This window comes from Euprymna scolopes, chromosome 20, assembly GCF_053919585.1.
Source record: "Euprymna scolopes isolate OS-2025 chromosome 20, ASM5391958v1, whole genome shotgun sequence".
Taxonomy (NCBI): domain Eukaryota; kingdom Metazoa; phylum Mollusca; class Cephalopoda; order Sepiida; family Sepiolidae; genus Euprymna; species Euprymna scolopes.
The window spans coordinates 25,449,516-25,468,107 of record NC_136501.1 but is presented as its reverse complement, the minus strand read 5'-3'; the positions used below and the strand labels follow the sequence as shown (position 1 = coordinate 25,468,107).

Sequence of the window (18,592 nt, the reverse complement as noted above, 5' to 3'; positions counted from 1 at the left end):
CTTAGTAAGAGAGATTAGAGTCTTAGGAGTGTTCATGTGTTGAATATTCATATGTCTTAAGATGTTCATGTTCTAAGAGATAGCATATTGAAAACAAAAACAGGTATATATTAAGAGAGAGACAGTTCTGTATGAACGGGAGTGTTTCTATAAATATTGATACATATATTTCTTACCTATTTTTGAGATAATGATTTTCACAAAGTTCTTATAATATAAATGGACAATACCTTTTCTGTTGAATAAAAACACGAAGACGCAGATACAAAAACACATGTTGACTTCCTTTATTTCATCTTCGACCGGTTGGACATGATTTTATCTCAAGGATTCAAAGTTGTTACACGGTTATTTCTAAAACCCTTTCACTTCTAGAGGGTGTCTTGATTCTAATGGAGAATCAGTCTGAACCTCCCTGCTTCTCTCCGACTGCATCTAAAACTCTACCTATATTGAGAACTCCTCACGTCATTGCATGATTAAACATGTGCTCATAACGCACGTTGGATGACATGCGTCACGTTGCCAAACTTGACATGACCCAGAGTTCAGTAACCTTTTTCTCAAATAATATGTTTACAATTTCAATTGACGATTAAATTACTTATTTTAATTTCCATTTTTATAACAGAACAAATTTCATCATTACATTCCTTTCCCAATAAACAGATATGCAAGCTAAACAATTGTAATTCCACATTCCTTATTTCAATAACATTCTGTATTTACTTTAACGTATGATTGGAATTTTCGATTCCAAATCTAGCTTTGCAAGTTCGAATCCTTGACTATCCTATTTCATATTTACATTTAACAAATTCCCTATTTTTTTACTTACATGAAAAGGGGGCAGCCCTTATCATGTAACATCTGTAGGTGATATCATGTATTCTCATACGTATTATTATATTGGATCCCGTTTTTTTTTCTTTTCTAACACATTTACATCACTATTTTTAAAACGTATTGTCTCCCATATTATTTTAAACGTACCATCTCCCATTTCACTCAATTTTATTCATAGAAAAAAGGAAATCCCTCGATCCAGCTTATGAAAAGTGAGGGCGGAACCGGTCAGCTGGCCTTTCCCATTAAGTGTTTTTTTATTTGTTTTATTTCCCACTTTCAATGATGAACATCAAAACGAGTTTTTCTGTTATGATTGCAAGAATGAAATTTTGTAGCCTGCATAAAATTATGATATATGTGTGTGTGTGTGTGTGCACAAACTCCTAAACTAATGAATGGATCATTTTGAATTTTGAAATCTATCTCTACTATGACATAAAATTCACTTTATGTGTGTGTGTGAGTTCCATTCCTTATAGGTTCTGAAACGGCTGAGCTTATCTTTTGCAAATTTCACCCAAAGGCAATCTATATATCTAGCAGTTTTCTTAGATATGTTTTGTGCAGACATTCATCTGATACGCATCAAAAATCGAAAAAAATACAATGCTAAAAGTAGTCTTTCTTTCTGATAGATAGAAAAGAAGAATTTTCACAGGGGAATATTTTATGTTGCACCAGCAAGGGAGATAATAAAATTTCAGCAAATTATTTCTTAAATAAAAACCGAATTATTGACATCTGGAGATATAGCGCAGTGGTAGAGCATTCGATTACAGGTTGAATGATCCCTGTTCAAGCCCAAGTGTACCTCACTGTTTTATTTTAATTTTTTCTTATTAATGAGTTCAATTTATGATAAAAAAATGGGGTGCCATTTAAAATCGCTGCAAATCATTTCCTTGTTTGCATATTTTAAAACTAAACATTAATCAGAAGTGACTTTTCCAGGGCAAGCCCAAATATCAGCTGATGTGATATTTTAAACAAACACAGACGGAATTTGATGAACAACATTATCATTATTTTATTTTTTTGCCAATTGCCACTGAACAAATTATTCCTCATAATATATAATGTCCAATAGAGAATTGATTCTATAATAATACATACGCAATCTGCATAAATTAAAATATCATGTGTAAGCATATTGTATGACCGGGCAATGCCAGGCGTCCAGCTAGTATTATATATTTATAATATACTTTCTATAAAATAAGGTGACAAATATTGATTATCTTTTCTGTAAATACTATTAGGTTGGTGCAAAACTAATGTCGTTTTTTAACATTTAACTTTAAAAGATCATAACTTCTTTCATAATAAACTTTATTAATCAGAATAAGAACCATTAGAATCGACCCATTTTTTGCCAACGAGAAACAAGTTTATTCATCCCATTAGCAAAGAAATCCGGAGTTTTGGGAGCGATGAAATCATTGAAGGCTGATTCGGCATCATCTCGGCTTTTGAAACATTTTTTTGTGCAGGAAGTTGTCAAGATGCTTGAAAAAATAATAATTGGTGGGTGAGAGGCCCAGTGAATATGGTGGATGAGACAATCTCATAGCCCAATTTGTTCAGCTTTTGCAGGGTCAGTTGAGCAACATTCAGGCGTATTTCATCACTTTGTTGGCAGTACTTCTCTGGCGTAATCGGTTTGCCCAGATTCAAGAAGCTGTGATGGATGAGACTGGCCGCAGACCACCAAACAGTAACCATAACCTTTTTTTGGTGCAATTTCGGCTTCAAAGTGTTGTGGAGCTTCTCCGGCATCCAACCATTGTGCCGAACATCACCGGTTGTCGTAGATCCACTTCTCATCACATGTTGCAATCCGCTTGAATAATGGGTCATTTTTGTTGTGCAGAAGGAGTGTAGAAGACATCTCAAAATGACAATTTTTTTGATTAGTGTTCAAGTCATGCAGCACCCATTTATCCAACTTTTTTGACTTCCCTAGCCTGCAACCCCCCCCCCCCAAAAAAAAACAAAAACAAAATGAATGAATAGATTGAGAACGGTAACAAATAACACAATTCGCTAAAGTGAAAAACGCACTTCAAAATGATATATAACATGGCTATATATATCAATGAATTAATTCAGGAATCATATATAAAAGTAACATATTTGAGAAAACGATATTGTTTTTGTATCAACCTAATAATATTTAGGTGATGCATATTTATAAAGTCTTTTATTTATTTTTTATGAGCTGATCCTTATGTATTGTGGAATATATATTTTCAGCAACCCAGATGCATTATTTTCTTTTTGTAAATTTTACCGGTCAAGGAATGTACTCGCAAAATTCTCACCCACTTCAAAAAAACTGTTAAAATAAGTTAGGCACAAACAAATTTAATGAAGAAAAGAATTGCTCTACATCAAATTTCGAGTTAGACTGTGTAATATATTTTAAAAAGAATTTTTGCATGTGCGTGAGCATCTATAATACATATGCATTTGGTGGAATCCTAAACTATTGCATTTATTATTATGTGTTATGGAATATGTATTATAGGCAACAAGATATCAATGAAGTGCCTCCAATGTTTCCAGTCTTTTTTTCGTATGGGCACTTTTATTGATAGTACACACATGAAACTTAAGTCCCCTTCGAAGTAATCTGCTGCAATGCATTTGTACATTCCATAAACTTCTGGAAAGCCCCATAGAAACCTCTTTCATCCCCTCAATTGTCTCATAACAATAACCTTTAAAGTTTTTCTTGAGTTTAGGGAATAACTAAAAATCACACGCAGCAAGGTCTGGGCTATAGGGAGGATGACAAACTGTCTTGATGCCCATCCTAGTCTGTGACAAAGATGGAGTTGTAAACTAGTGCATTCGTGCAAATCTTCTGCATCTTTAGTTCCCCACAAATAATTGTGTGTACAGTTCCCACACTGACATCAGACTGTGCACCAGTCATTCCCAACGTGGGCCGCATGCCCCACCGGTGGGGCATGGCAATATTTTGGTGGGGCATGGGCAGGACATGCACCCTTGGGCTTACTATACCATATTATATATGAAATATCACAAAGGGGAGGCATCAGGATTTTAGAAATGCCTAGGTGGGGCATGGCCCAAAATAGGTTGGGAACCACCGCTGTACACTTATTGTCTCTATAGACACACCACGGTCCTTATCCATGAAATTCTTTATTTGGCCAATCAACTCTGGTGTTCTGAAACACCTCATCATCCCTCACAGACTCTCTGCCTTCCTTGAATCTCTTATGCCACTCAAAAACTGATGCTCGGTTAATGCAAGATAGTCCGAAAGTAGTCTGAAGCATTCCATACGTTTCTGTGGCATTTTTCCAAGTTCAAAACAGAATTTGATTGCAAATCGTTCTTCTAAAGTGTCATCACGTACAGATTGCATTTTTGAAATTCACCAGCTGTGATAATCAGGCTTTACTAGGGTGTATTCCAATTTCTGCTGTCGTTGTTCATTTGAACCTGGAATCATAAAAATTGGTCAGTCATCTCAAAATATACAGCAATAACATATTGAATCTTCAAAAAGTCTGGAAACTTATTTAAGGCACCTGGTAACGTAGGCACAGTATTTTATTTAAGCTATACTATTTAGGGGAGTGCCAGAAAAATTATACCATATTCCCAAAAAAGAAAAAAATAATATTAAAATTTAAAACGGATGCTATATTTATTGCTCCTACCTGTCCTTGGATAGGTATGAGGTGCCTTTAATAAGTTTCAATAGAGCGATAGGAGCCTTCTATCATGTCTGAAAGTGGCACAATGTTGTACGAGCGAGATCGGAGATGGGCCACTGTACAACTCATGCTCTCTACTGATCCAAGTTCTAACAACAGGACCATTGCCAGCACCCTCAAAATGCATCACTGGATTGCCACGAATAACAGGCACGTGCCCAGGCTGATGAAAACAAAGTTTCCGGCCACGGTTATGGTCTTTGGTGTGGTTTCAAGTGAGGGCCATATCATGACACCTCAAATCTTTGAAGTTGGCTTGAAAGTCAACACCAAAGTGTACATAGATGAGCTGAAGAGTGTGGCGATCCCCTGGTGCAATCAGGTGGCGTCTGGCAGACCTTGGGTGTAGCAGCAGGACTCGGCGCCACCCCACAAGTCCAAAGAGACCCAGGTTTGGCTTTGAGAGTGCTATGACTTTGTACCCTTCTTTCACTTGCCCCCCTCCCCCCGATCTGAACCTGCTGGACTACCTCATTTGGTCCTACATCAAGAACATCACAAACATGACCTCCCACCACACCAAAGTCAGCATGATCGCCGCCATCCGCTGAGTATTCGCTGAGCTCCCACTGACACTTGTGGAAAAGGCATGCTCCCAGGTATGGACCCATATCAAGGTGGTGATTGAGGCTGAAGGCGGCTACATTGAATAGATATCAGCTCTACTATATAATAAAATTATCTGAATTGATTTTTTTCAATAAAAGTTTAAAACTAAAGTTGTAGTGTTGTTTTCTTTAGGGCCACAAATTTATCGTTCCAACCTGTAAGCTGTCACACAATGTTTGATAATCCAATGGACAGAACTCCATTTAAACTTTAAATTTTATTTCTCTTGAAGGCCCAGCTGAAAAGGAGTTATTAAATAATGTAGTAACTATTTATAATTATTATCTGCATGCATATATATGCTTCATTCTTTTAGCGAATCATCAATCTGGAGATAAACATTGTTTGTCGCATGGTTTGAACCCCAGAAACAAGTCACTATTAAACATCTTAGCAGTTATGCAAAATGTTAATAATGGACATGTGGTATGTGTCTGTACCATCCTCCCTTTTTTTTTTTTTTTAAAGAGGGGGATCCTCCCCGGCATTACCTCCTTTGGGAAGTAATATAATATGTTTGTTCATCACGCTATCAATTTCCCATGTATTACTGCCTGTTTGGGAGCAGCATTGTATCTGTTCTTTCGTCCAGACACAATCCTTTAAGCATCATCTCCTCCGTTTTTGGGAGAGGGGTAGTAGAGTAGTATTTGTTCTGCACTCATGATACCATCTTTGTTTTATCGTTATTTCCATGGCAGGTGCTCGTCTGAGCTCCAATCTCTGCCCCCCCCCCTCGGCAATCTTTTACGAAAAACACCAGTCTAGCTGAAACCACTGTCAAAAATTTTCCACACTCTTTATCTGTGCCTGAATCAAAACGTAGATTCCATGAACAAAGCTTCTTTCTTAGAACTGCACGCCTGTGGAACTGTTCCGTCTGCCTGCTTCCTACCTGACTACAACCTGGATGTCTTCAAGTCCAACGCAAACAAATTCCTGATGAACCGCCCTCTTAAGTAGACACTTTATTAAATCTCCACACTAACGTACTGTACATGCAATAACCCTTATCCCTGAGTGGCTTCCGGGCCTTGATAAATGGTGACCACCTTGTAAAAAAACAAAAACAAAAAAAAAACAATATAAAAACATCCTTGCAGGCACTACTTTCTCCATTTTTTGGGATAGAGTAGAGTAGTATCTATTCTATCGTTATGATACCGCCCTTCTAGGGATTACATTTTCTGTTATGGTGTGAGCGCGTGTACTATCTGCTCTGGTGACATGAGACCATATTTCCCAACATTACCTCCTACTTTGGTGGAGAGGAGGCTAGTGTAGTATCTGTTTTGTTGTTATAAGACTATCATCTTAAATCTTACCTCCTCCTTTGGAAGGGAAGTAGTGTTGTATATATTCGTTCATCATGATACTATCTTTCCAGGCACTACCTCCTTACTTTTTGGAGGTATTAGAGTATTACCTATTCTGTTGTCATTAAATCTTTTTTCCAGGCATTATAGCCTCATTTTCTGATGTAGAAGTGTAGTATATGATCTGTTGTCATGAAGCTTTTCTCCCAGGCATTATATCTTCCTTTGAGGACATGATACCAAACGACCCTCCCAGGCATTACTTCTCATGGGGGTTAAAGTAGAATTTGTTTCTATTTACTTTCCTCCCCATGAGGGTAGAGTTAGGTACAAGGTTGATTTTTAATGTGGGGAAAATCCAGCTCCCCAAAAAGGGGCACTCTGGATAGGAACAAAAATTAAAATTGTCTCAGTCATGAAGAATTTCTCCTTCACTGACCGAGGACAAAAACGTGATCTTGTTATGGGACCATAATCGTAAGTATTACTTTCTCCGTACTTTTTAGCATATATAATTATTGTCTAATTACAAATGGGTTGAGGACATGAGAGTACGCTATTAAAGAACATGTGCGTATTTTGTTTTCACTGGCGAAATAAATCTGCCCGAGTTTTTTTCGCTGCAACGGAAGTGGTTTCTCTTAACCAATCAAAAATGATCTGAACGATCACATGACTCGCTGCTGTGAGAGATTTTGTGGTGAGAACAAAAATAATATATTGGATTGACGGCCAATTTCTTTCTACGATAAAGAGAAAGAAAAAAAAAAAAACAAAGAAAAAAAACTCACCTTTTTATTTTTTTTTGTATTATATTTTATTTCGATTACAAAGAATGGATTCCTGGTGATCCATTCTAGTTTTTTCATGGAACAATATCGTTAATTCTGTCCGTGTTTTGTTGCGTCAGACAAGACGAAGCAAGTGCTCTCTGGCCTTAAAAAAATGTCCTGTAGTTTGCATCAATCATCTTTTATAATTTTCTTCTCCATCTGTTAACAAAAAAAATATTGTTAATCACGAAGTGAAGTGGTGTTTTATTATTATTTTTTAATATTTGCTAATTATAATAATTATTTATTAAGAAAAAACGATATTTGGAAAACGGTTGTATTACATCAACACTAGAATTAACTGTCGTAATTTTTTTTATTTATTATTTTAATCCAAAGAAAAAGAATATCATCATTATTAAGAGACACTTGTTAATAATATAACTAGGTTAAACACACACGTGAATCAACTACACTGATTTTTTTGTTTTTACGCATAGAATTACAAATCACTTTATTTCACAATATTGCGCGTAATGTAAGAACAAAAACAAATCAAAAACCAAGTCCATTGAGAAAAAAAGAGAAAGAGAGAAAAAAAAGACAAAAGTCTAGACACAATTATTTTACTTCAATTATGGTAGAACCAATATTTGAGTACCAGTTCCGTCTTATACTGATCGGGGACAGTACAGTGGGGAAATCGTCGTTATTAAAATATTTTACCGATGGCAAATTCGCTGAGGTTTGTGACCCGACAGTTGGAGTGGATTTTTATGCCCGTTTAATTGAGGTTCGACCTGGGATCAGAGTCAAGTTGCAGTTATGGGACACGGCTGGCCAGGAAAGATTCAGGTAAGAACGGACACGGGAATTGTTAAAAAAACAACAAAAAAAAAAAAAACACACACACAAACAAAACAAAACAAAAAAAAAAACAAAAAAACAAACAAAACAAAACAACAACAACAAAAAAGAAAACAGCAAACGTCTGTGACATTTATTGTGTGGGTTTCTAACAGTATTGTTCTATTTTTATTTTTAAGTAATTATCGAGACTTCAAAGCTGAAATAGTCAAGCCGCGTCAATTTTTTCTTGTTTTCGCGTAACGCTAAGCATTACTTGTTTTTCGAGCAGAATAAACCTTTCAAAGTAAATAAAAACACTAAAAACATCCAGCTAGGTAGAAGAGTAACTTATCTTGCCTTTGGTAACATAATAAAATAAAATTCTGTAACAACTACTTCTGTGTTTTCTCACATATACGTAACTTAATCGATTATTTATTAAAAAAAAAGAAAAGTGGAATAGCGTAATAGTAAAACAAAATTTAAAAAAGATAGTTTAATTACGAAATGAATACATGTTTGTTTCGGTACTTATATATTTGGAAGAAAGAAAAGGGTACTTATGCAGAATACGAGCTGTCTGTGCTGGATTAATAACCTTATTATTTAGAAACCTATTAACATCGGAAGGGAAAAGGGAAATTCTGTACTTTCATTTAACAAAATGGTACTCATGCAAAGAGTGATCCGTGCTAAAATAATAACGTTTTTATTTAAAAAGCCATTCTTAACATGGGGAGGGTGTTTTGTACCTATTCTGTACACTGAATAAAAAACATAAAACTTTAATTAAACGTGGAAATACGATTTAAAAAAAATAGCGCGGATCACTCTGCATTAACACCAACAAAATATACCATAAAAATTGAATTTAACTTGAAAATCCTATCACCCCTCCCTTTCCCCCCAAAATAGCACTATCCCTATTTATGCAATCGGTATCAAAAAGAGGAACTTGTGCGATATAACAATTTTTGTTTTCAATTTAGGAGAGTTCCGTCCGCGATGAGGGAAATTAACAGACTCCTCTTCATATTAAGAATAGCTTTCTACATTTGCACGGGATGTTAAAATGCACACGTGCCTGAAAAAACATAAAACCGTGGTCCGTGGATGCTTGTTAAGATAGAAGTCGACAAATCGATTGGTACTTCTGCAGTTTATCGCCAAAAATAGAGACGCCATTTTTTTCGGGCACTTGTCATTAAAATCAGAGGGAGAAATCGGTATTTTAAACTATGACCGAAGTAGGAAATAACAAAAAAAAAAAAAAAAAAATTTTTATTAAAATTATATTTTCTTACGCAGACTTTTCAATAAATGTATTTGCAATTATATTTTGATACATTTTTCATACAATGTTTTGGTTTTCAAATTGCGCTCGCCCAGTTTAAACAATTATGAATGTCATTTTCATTTTCTGTTTTAAAATATATATATTTATTACATGAAAAAACTTTCCCGTTTTCATTAATTAAATCGAAACATTTCCAATTAAACATATGTTCTCTTTCGCTTATTTACTTTTTTTTCATAGTTCTTTGAGGAAGTCATTCATATCTAGTTTCAGTTTTTGGTTATTTATTTCCTACTTCGGTCATTGTTTAAAATACTGATTTCTCCCTCTGATTTTAATGAAAGATGTCCGAAAAAAATGTCGTCTCCATTTTCGGCGATAAACTGTAGAAGTACCAATCGATTAAGCAAAAATTATATTACGTATTTAATTGTCATGTCGAAAATAGTAATATATCCAAAAATTACGAAAATTCATCGGGTAGAAACTGCTATTGTTTTTAGCAAAAAGAAAGGGTATTTTTTACGACCTGTCTCAGTGCCCCAGAGAGCGCAGTATAAACACTCCTAACCACCCCATGGTAAGAACGGCTTTCGGAATAAACATCCCAACCTCCCCATGTTAAGAACAGCTTTCGAGGTTGGGTGGGGGTGTTTATTCCGAAAGCCGTTCTTAATATGGGGGTGTTTATAATACGCTGGGGGTGGGGGTGGGTGGGGTCACATCGTAAAAATTTACCAAAGAAAATTTATCGCTATAGAGAACAACAAATATTGCAGCAGGCAGCGATGAACAAGTTATCTAAAATATTCGTTTCGGAGTTATGTCCCTTGTATATAGACTCTTACTGTCTACTTAATAACGCCCCCTAAGAAAAATGCAATTTTACCCAATTTACCGTAAAAATTACTTTTAACTATAAGATGAAATTTTAATTATTTTTTTTATATATATTAGTTAAAAACAAAATACAAATATTACTTTTCGTGAACGCTACTATTCTACAAAAGAACTCCCACGTCAGAAAAACAAAAACAAACGCAACCCCCAAAAAATGCTGAGTAGTAAATAACGCCTCGCGCTTTTAACTTGCAACAACGCATTCAGTTTTCTTTTGCGCAGTTTTGTAATTTCAACAACAACAACAACAACACTAAAAAATATAAGCTTGTTTCCATAGTAACTATTATTAAAATAGTTTTTTCTTATTTTAATTTTTCGGAAATAAATAAGGTTAGAATAAAATAAACTTAAAGGATGGAAAGTGTCACATCTGTAAATAATATCCAATCAATAAATAATAGCCGTCTAAAATTGTATTAATAATTCGAGTATAAATAATCTAATTTACATCAATATAATTTAATAACATTGTAGTTCTTGCCAGTTTTTTTTTTTTTTTTAATTAATAGGATTTTGGGAATAAGACTCACATGGTATTAGGTTAAGTATATTTCTAACATTGTTTATTTTATAACTTGAAAAGAAAGTCGAAAAGTAAAGGGGTCAAGGCATGGAGCCTGGAAACGCTGGATGTGCCTCTGCCTCGAGTCGATCAAAGAGCGGATTTATCGAATTTATTTTAATTAATCTCCTTTTATTTGCATTCTCTAACAGATAATAAATGCTGAGTGACTATATGCACAATTTGGCCCCACTTTAAAAATTGAATTTTGTGAAATGTGAAAAAAAATATATGGTGAATTTGGTGAACTGAATGAAAAGATCGTCGACAGATCGATTTTTTTAAAAATATGTTGTTTTAAGCAAAAAAAAAAAAAACAAAAACAAAAAAAACAGTACTTATTTAATTTCTGTCGAAAATAGTAATATATCCAAAAATTACGAAAATTGAGTAGAACTAAGAACTGCTATTGTGTTTTAAAAAGGAGAAAGTATAGGCTACAAATGTCGGAAGCCATTAAAGTGGCGAAAAGGGAGATGTTTTCCTTGTATTCGCAATCTTCAAGGTGTTCACATCTAGGCAAAATGTAATTTCTCGTAAAAATTGCTTTTAACTATAAATAATTTTCTACTCCATGAATGTTCGTAATTTTTGGATATATTACTATTTTCGACATAATTAAATAAGTACTGATGTTTTTGCTTAAAACCACATATTAAAAAAATCGATATCGACTATCTCTACAAGCACCGGAAATCTTGGCACTTCTGCCGGACAATGACATTAACAACACAGACGAGTTATCGACGTTTGTTCTTCGAAAGAGAAACGCTGTCTATGTCACATGTCGGTCATTATGTGAACCTCAAATATAAGCAAGTGTTTACGATAACGCAAAAATATATAATAACGAAATAACAAAAATATATGAAAATCGAAACATTTATTGTATATAAAAATGTATCAAAATATAATTTTAATGTATTTTGATAATTTCTTTTTAATGAGTGATTAATAACTGAAAATAAAATAAATATAAAAACATGAACCATTTTTTTGTTTTGTTTTTACGATAAGGTTGTATAAAAATGTACCTATTTACTATGCCTCCCCACGGGACAGTTAGACACTAGGGTCGTTTTTTAACGTGGAGAAAAGGTACAAAAATAAAAATTGTCTCAGTCGTGAAGGATTTCTCATCCACCGAAAGAGAACCAAGAAATAAAAGTGCAGCATCTGAAGAACAGATACTACACTTTGATCTTGACCAAAAGGCCAAGGCTTAAAAATGTAGCAAAATATAATTTAAAAAACATGAAACATTTATAGAAGTTAAAAAAAATTTTTTTTTTGTTATTGGAAAGAAAGATTGTATAAAAAACTATCCAAATATAATTTTAGTTTGCACTTTTAGAAAAGGAAGAATTATCGACTCTTGTTATTTGGCTGACTAGCGACATCTGTCGGCGGTTCTTGAAACTAAAATACACACATTCGCCTCATGTCACTGACATGCAGAAGTGCCATATTCTTCATTCAATCTCGGGGAAACGTCGGATCTTCAATCAAGTCGGTTTGGCGAATAATGGGGAAGAAAATTTCTCGAAACAAAAACAAAAAATCAAAACAGATGTTTCATTAATATTAGTTTTTTTTTTCTTTCTTCTATATCAACGAAATGCGACATATTTTTCTTTATGTAATACATAAACAATCGTCATTTTGCTGTGTCATTCAGTTACAAAGCAACAACAACAAAAAGATCTGATTTAGAAATAAACTATTTGGGGTAGATGGTTGGATCGTGAAGCAGTTGAAAAAAACCCCAAAAAACAAAAAAAAACGAACAAACAAAAAAAAAAAAACAACAACAAAACACCGTAATAATTACAAATAGGAATTTTTACTTGGGTTTCGCCCAAATTTTAAATAATCTAATCTTAAATTGTATTTCTTGCCCTGAAATACAATTTGAACTTATTTTGTAAAATGTTTAAAATTTAACTTTAAAACCAATATTTTAATCAGCCGTATTAAAAAAATAAATAAATCTTACAAAAATATTTTTTCTTCTATTTTTAAAAATTTTACTATTTAGACTTGCGTTGCGCTCTGGAGTGAAAACAAAAACTAAACAAACGCAAAGTGGGGTATCAATTTAATAGAACGTTATAACTGAAAAGTGATCCCCTACGTTAAAAATCATTAAATGAACTTAAAAATTTTTTTTCCTAATATGAAAATTAAGTCTTATCGACTTATCGCAGAAAAAAAAATAAAATGTGAAAAGGAATTATTTTTATGGCAGGGGGAAAGCTTGTTCAGGTCCACCTTTTTTGTAAAACAAGTGTTAAAACTAAATTTTTTTGATTTGATAACACAAGAAGTGTTAAAACTTAAGTAATTTTTTTTGGCTGTTAGTGGAGAGAGTGATCCGCACTATTTTTTAAATCGTATTTCCAAGTTTAATTAAAGTTTTATGTTTTTTTATTCAATTGTAAGGTTGAAGTATAGAATAGGTACAAAACACCCTCCCCTCCCCATGTTAAGAATGGCTTTTTAAATAATAACGTTATTATTTACGTCCGGATCACTCTCTGCACTAGTACCTTTTTTTTTTTTTTTGATAAATATATGGTTTCGTTTTTTGTGTCTTCACTCCGTTCTGTTCTATAATCAACCGTATCCACTTCAGGTAGCTTGATTTTTTTTCCAAGCCATGATCTTGGACTTTACCAGTAGTGTCTAGTTGTTAACATAGAACGACAATATCGCGGAAATTATTTGGAGTTTCGAGTGCACAGAGTTTTGACTTTCAAAAATAAGTTAGACTAGCAACTTATCTTGCCTAAAAACGGAAGTTTAGTTTCATTTCCTTAGGATAGGATTTCATGTTTTTGTTCTTAACAATTTTGAGACAAACTATTTTTAGTCGTGGAGGCAGGTAAAGAACCATTCAACATTTACTCCTAAAACTTGGGTTGGAGTTGGTTCAAATTTTATAAAAGTCATGTTATACTCCCCCTTTTAAATAATCTGTTGAAAATTAAATTTGTTTAGTACCGTATCAAAACTTTCAATGAGGATATTTAAGCCATAAATGACTTTATTCGACAATTTAAATGCTTTCAAATTTTTCATTCTAACTACAAACCTATGTGGAGTTGAATGTAATAGTCAAAGAAGCAAGCACCCACGTGTGTGTGGTTTGTGTGGCTGTACGACTTACCTTCAGATGGGATCTGAGAGAGAGATTAAAGATTGCAGCCGTAGCTTTATAAGGTGTGGCCTTGTAGAATTGCATGAGATCACACCGCTCACTGCACACATATGCAAATGAAATGCAGTCAGTTTTTTTTTTTTTAAATAAAAAGCCTGTTGACAGGAGAGGGACAGACATACTGGAAGCTGAGAGAGAAAATTGTGAGGAGGCAGAAAAGGAAATGCAGTGATGAAGTCTATCTGTGACCCCCCCCCCCCTCCCCCCAAAAAAACATATCAGCTCATTTAATTATAAGCTATTTCGGCATATTGGGGGACAAGTTTGACCTAAAATTAATACCAGAATTTGATGGCTCAACATCTATACTTGACCGAGTGGAAAAGGTGGAACTGCATTGTTATCTGACGTGAATAGCATTGAACCCGTGATTCATCTACGCCTGTCCGAGGGGGTTTTCGCAGTGTATCAACAGCTTAATCCCGAGGAAAAACTTAATTATGAGAGGATCAAGGCAGCACTATACAAGGTGTTTGCTATCGACTCCCGCCACTGCTTGGGAGGCAAGAACCTTATGTCCAGGCGAAACTGTCGACGTGTATCTGGCTGAGCTGACAAAGTTGACGATGTTGTTCAGTGGGCTGCCTGAGTGGGCCTTGGCATGCATTTTTCTGGCAGGGCTCCCAAAGGTGCAAAACTCCTGTGAGCTAAGTTTTTGATTTCTTAAATCAACTTCGAGACGAACCATTTCGTCTGCAGTGATTCGGGCCAAATCACAACGAAAATAAGCTGTCAGTCGCAGATGGCAGGCTCGTTTACAAATAAATAAAAGTACATTTTGGTGAATTTAATTTTGTAATTGAATTAGTTCTTTTAAATAATAGTTTCAAAATTTCAATAACGAATCGATTAATAGGAAATAGAAAAAAAAAAAAAATTAACAATTCATGTAGAATCGAGAAACCTACATTTTACACACAAGCAGATCTCGATTTAATTTACGAGATTATGCACATTTTTAAAAAAATTATTTATAGATTAATATCCCTAGTTAACTTATCCCTCGCTCCTAGTAATAATGAGATTCTATTATTTGGGGGACGATTATGTGCAAACAGTCTGAAACGGAAAGTTAAACAATATTTTAGAAATTACAGCGGGGGATCAGATTCACATAATTTTAACGTAAAATGTTCCATTTATGAGCCACTATAGCGTTTTTAAGACAGATAACCATTATTTTTTACTGAAAGATACGTTTTGTGCATTTTGAGGTTCGATGTTGAGAAGGTGGCTTTTATATTTGAGGTGATTTGTGGATTTGACGGGTGGTAATGTAGGTTTTTATTTGTTGTTGTTGTTGTTGGAAGGGGGTCTGGTACTAAGACTGATATAAACTATAAATGTACTCGTATTAAAATTCTGAAATTTATTTAAACATATTGTATTCCTCGTATTATTTTTTCCAAAGTAATTATTTGGGTATCATCATTTAATAAATATATTCGTTATTCATTGGACCATTCTTGTCATGGAAGTGATATTAAAACAAAATTAAAAAAAGCAATTGCTACACGATTTAATTTATTATAATAAAAGTGAAAATACTTAACATTAGTTATTCAATATGGCTGACAACAAACACATGTTCAAGTTTTTTTCTCCATCATGCATTGTTTTTCACGCATCTGCATCAAGTTCGAGGAGAAGTCCGATAATAGAACCAATTCCGATTTCGAAAATACTTACACACAAAACCTTTTAAATTTCTAACTTGCTTTAAAAAAAAAGAAAGAAAAAAAAACTTTGAGACGAAAGCAAAATATGAAAATTAATATCGCGGTTAACATTTCAAACACCATATTTTAATCAACCAAACAAAAAGATATGATAAAGCCCCCCCCCCCCAACTCAACGGAAAATACAAATGAAATCCATTTTTTGTCATGTAACCCTGAATATATATAAAATCATTTTACCACAAAAATTGAACGTAAAATGATCATCCAACTGGGCTCTTAACTACATAGCGTAGGACAGAATGAGTTACCATAATTTGCATTTCCAAAACGGCTGTCTTAAAAAAAAAAAAAAAAAAAAAAAAGAAGCCTTTGTCGTAACAAGTAAAAAAATGGTTACTCGTTCTATCCTACGAAATGGAGTAATACTGCTTTCTGGTCAGGAAATGGGTGATCATTTAACGCTATATTTATAAGAATAACGTGAAACTCCAATGAAAGTATAAAATATTTTAATTATTAAAGAAAAAGATTCAGGTAATGATTGAACGAGAAAAACAAAACTCATTTTCTAGGTAAAATTTAAATGTTACATTTTTTTTTTTTATTTTGAAATTAAACCATATATATATATTTTTAATTTAATAAAGGTTATATTTCGACGTTCAAAAGTATTTTTCAGAAAATTTACATTGAAAACTAGTTAAAAACGAGGTAATACAGAAGAATAGGCGACTCGAGGTCCGCAGCAAAGTGTCAGATAAAAAAATTCGCATTTTTTGCATAAAATGTTTTCATTGCTTTGAATTTACTAACATAGAATGAGCACATATTTTTTGATCAGAGAACGTTATTGATTACAGCGTAGGAAAAAGAACGAGTAACCATTTTACTTTTGTATTACAAAAATGGAAGGGAAATACGACAGGAGTTATCACCTATCAAGGCCCGAAGGCCACCCGAGGATCACGGTTAATAAATGTAAGGTGGTAGTGTAAAGCTGGATAGAAGTTGATTATTAAAGAGGGCGGCTCAACAAGAACTTGTTTACATTGGACTTGAATACTCTAGTCGGATGTGGTAAAAAAATTAGGTGATCATTTTAGGGTAGAACATCTAAGTAAAAATATTAAATATATTTTTTATTAAAATTTTTGTCCATGTATTTTCAAAATGATTACTTAAAAGAATTTTGATTTAATTTTTTTTTTTTTTTTGGGGGGGGGTCAAAAAGTACAATTTGATTAATATTACAATATGGTTGGTGTTATTATAATAATCATCAATTAAACTAGCTTTTTTTTTTTATATATATATTTAGAAATAATGGCTAAGGCCGATAAAGGTAAGGAGGCAGGTACTCTCGTACTTTGGACAAAAGTCGATGTTTACCGCGCTAAAATAATATTATTTAGAAAGCCAGTTTTAACATGATCAGGAACGAACGGGTGTTTTGTAATTATTCTGTACTTTCGCCAAATAATTTAATAAACAAAAATTGGATTTAACTTGAAAATACGGTCCTGCAGAGAGTGATCCGTGCTGAAATAATAAGGTTATTATTTAAAAAGCCATTCTTAACATGAGGAGGGGAGGGTGTTTTGTACCTATTCTGTACTTTAACCTTACAACTGAATAAAAAAAACAAACTTTAATTTAACCTGGAAATATAGCGCGGATCATTCTCTGCATTAGCACCGAAAATACTATTAATAAAAAAAAAAAAAGAAGCGCGGTAACATAGATGCATAAACACCAAGAAGTCAGCTGAGAATTTGAGAAATCTTTTTTACTCACACCTGCTTAACGGAGACTATCCCCCCCCCCCCCAGTCTCATTCGAGAAAGGAGAGGAAGAAGGGTTAATGTTTTCGTATGTGATTATATTTAGAGTTTGAGACCCAGAATGTATTTTTTTTTTTTTTATTCTAATTATTTATCAATGACTGTTTTTATAACACTAACGGCTTTCCTATCTATTTGGTTTGTTGTGGTTCCAGCAACCTCGTTTCGTGACGTACTTACTACTCGTACTTGTTCCGCGAATATCGTCCTTCAATACATTATTTTCAAGCAACAATTGGTCTAATCTTTCTTGCGCTGTTTCATTTTAATGTTATTTTTTTTTTTTTAAATATAATAATAATGATAATAATCTCAAAATTCAATAACATAATGTGACCATCTTAGTGTATTTTTCGTCCCTACGTGATTTACACACTTTTTATTATCATGGTTTTATCTTTACGATTACTGTCACCACCTCACTTCCGGTCGATCCTTCGGTTTTTAATTGATTTTTATCATATCTTTTGTCTATTAAATTGTAAGGTGAAAATACAGAATAGATAAAGGAAACCCACTTTCTCGACATGTAAAGAAGAGCTTTACTAAATAATGACATTATTATTTAGTAAAAGAAACATTCTTAACATGGGGAAGGAGCAACCGGAAGTGAAGAGGAAACGCCAAACGGTAACCATTCAGATCTTTATTTACTATTAATCAATTATGAATTGAAATAATACAATAGTGTAAAATAAAACGACTCTAAAAATTTCATTAAGAAGAAATGGGTTTATATTACTATACAGATTCGAAAAAAATTGTCAAAAAAAAAAAAAAAAAAAAAAAACCCAATAAAAACAAATATATAACAAATAAATGTTATAAAAAGCAAGATAAGTTACTTTATCCAAACTGGATAATTTTTTTTGTGTTTTTATTTAATGTAACATGTTTATTCAGCTCGAAAAACATACAATGTTTACCGATATTGTAAAT

The 18,592-nt window shown here is 33.5% G+C and overlaps 2 protein-coding genes and 1 long non-coding RNA gene across 3 annotated transcripts in view; 1 reads left to right on the top strand and 2 right to left on the bottom strand.

The window, feature by feature from the left end:
- Positions 1-7,456, bottom strand: part of LOC145241370 (uncharacterized) — a 116,811-nt gene extending 109,355 nt beyond the window's left edge. The window contains exon 1 of the mRNA XM_080104248.1: positions 7,318-7,456. Coding sequence (XP_079960374.1) covers positions 7,318-7,395 — 78 coding nt within the window. The 5' untranslated portion in view covers positions 7,396-7,456. The remainder of the gene's footprint in view (positions 1-7,317) is intronic.
- A 480-nt stretch (positions 7,457-7,936) lies between these two features.
- The window catches only part of LOC145241371 (ras-related protein Rab-39B-like), a 55,959-nt gene continuing 45,303 nt past the window's right edge, over positions 7,937-18,592 (top strand). The window contains exon 1 of the mRNA XM_080104250.1: positions 7,937-8,154. Coding sequence (XP_079960376.1) covers positions 7,937-8,154 — 218 coding nt within the window. The remainder of the gene's footprint in view (positions 8,155-18,592) is intronic.
- On the bottom strand, positions 15,422-17,827 carry LOC145241372 (uncharacterized). Its single transcript, XR_013862541.1, has 2 exons — positions 17,607-17,827; positions 15,422-15,847 (listed from the first exon to the last, which is right to left on the bottom strand). It is a non-coding gene; the product is annotated as an uncharacterized LOC145241372 (long non-coding RNA).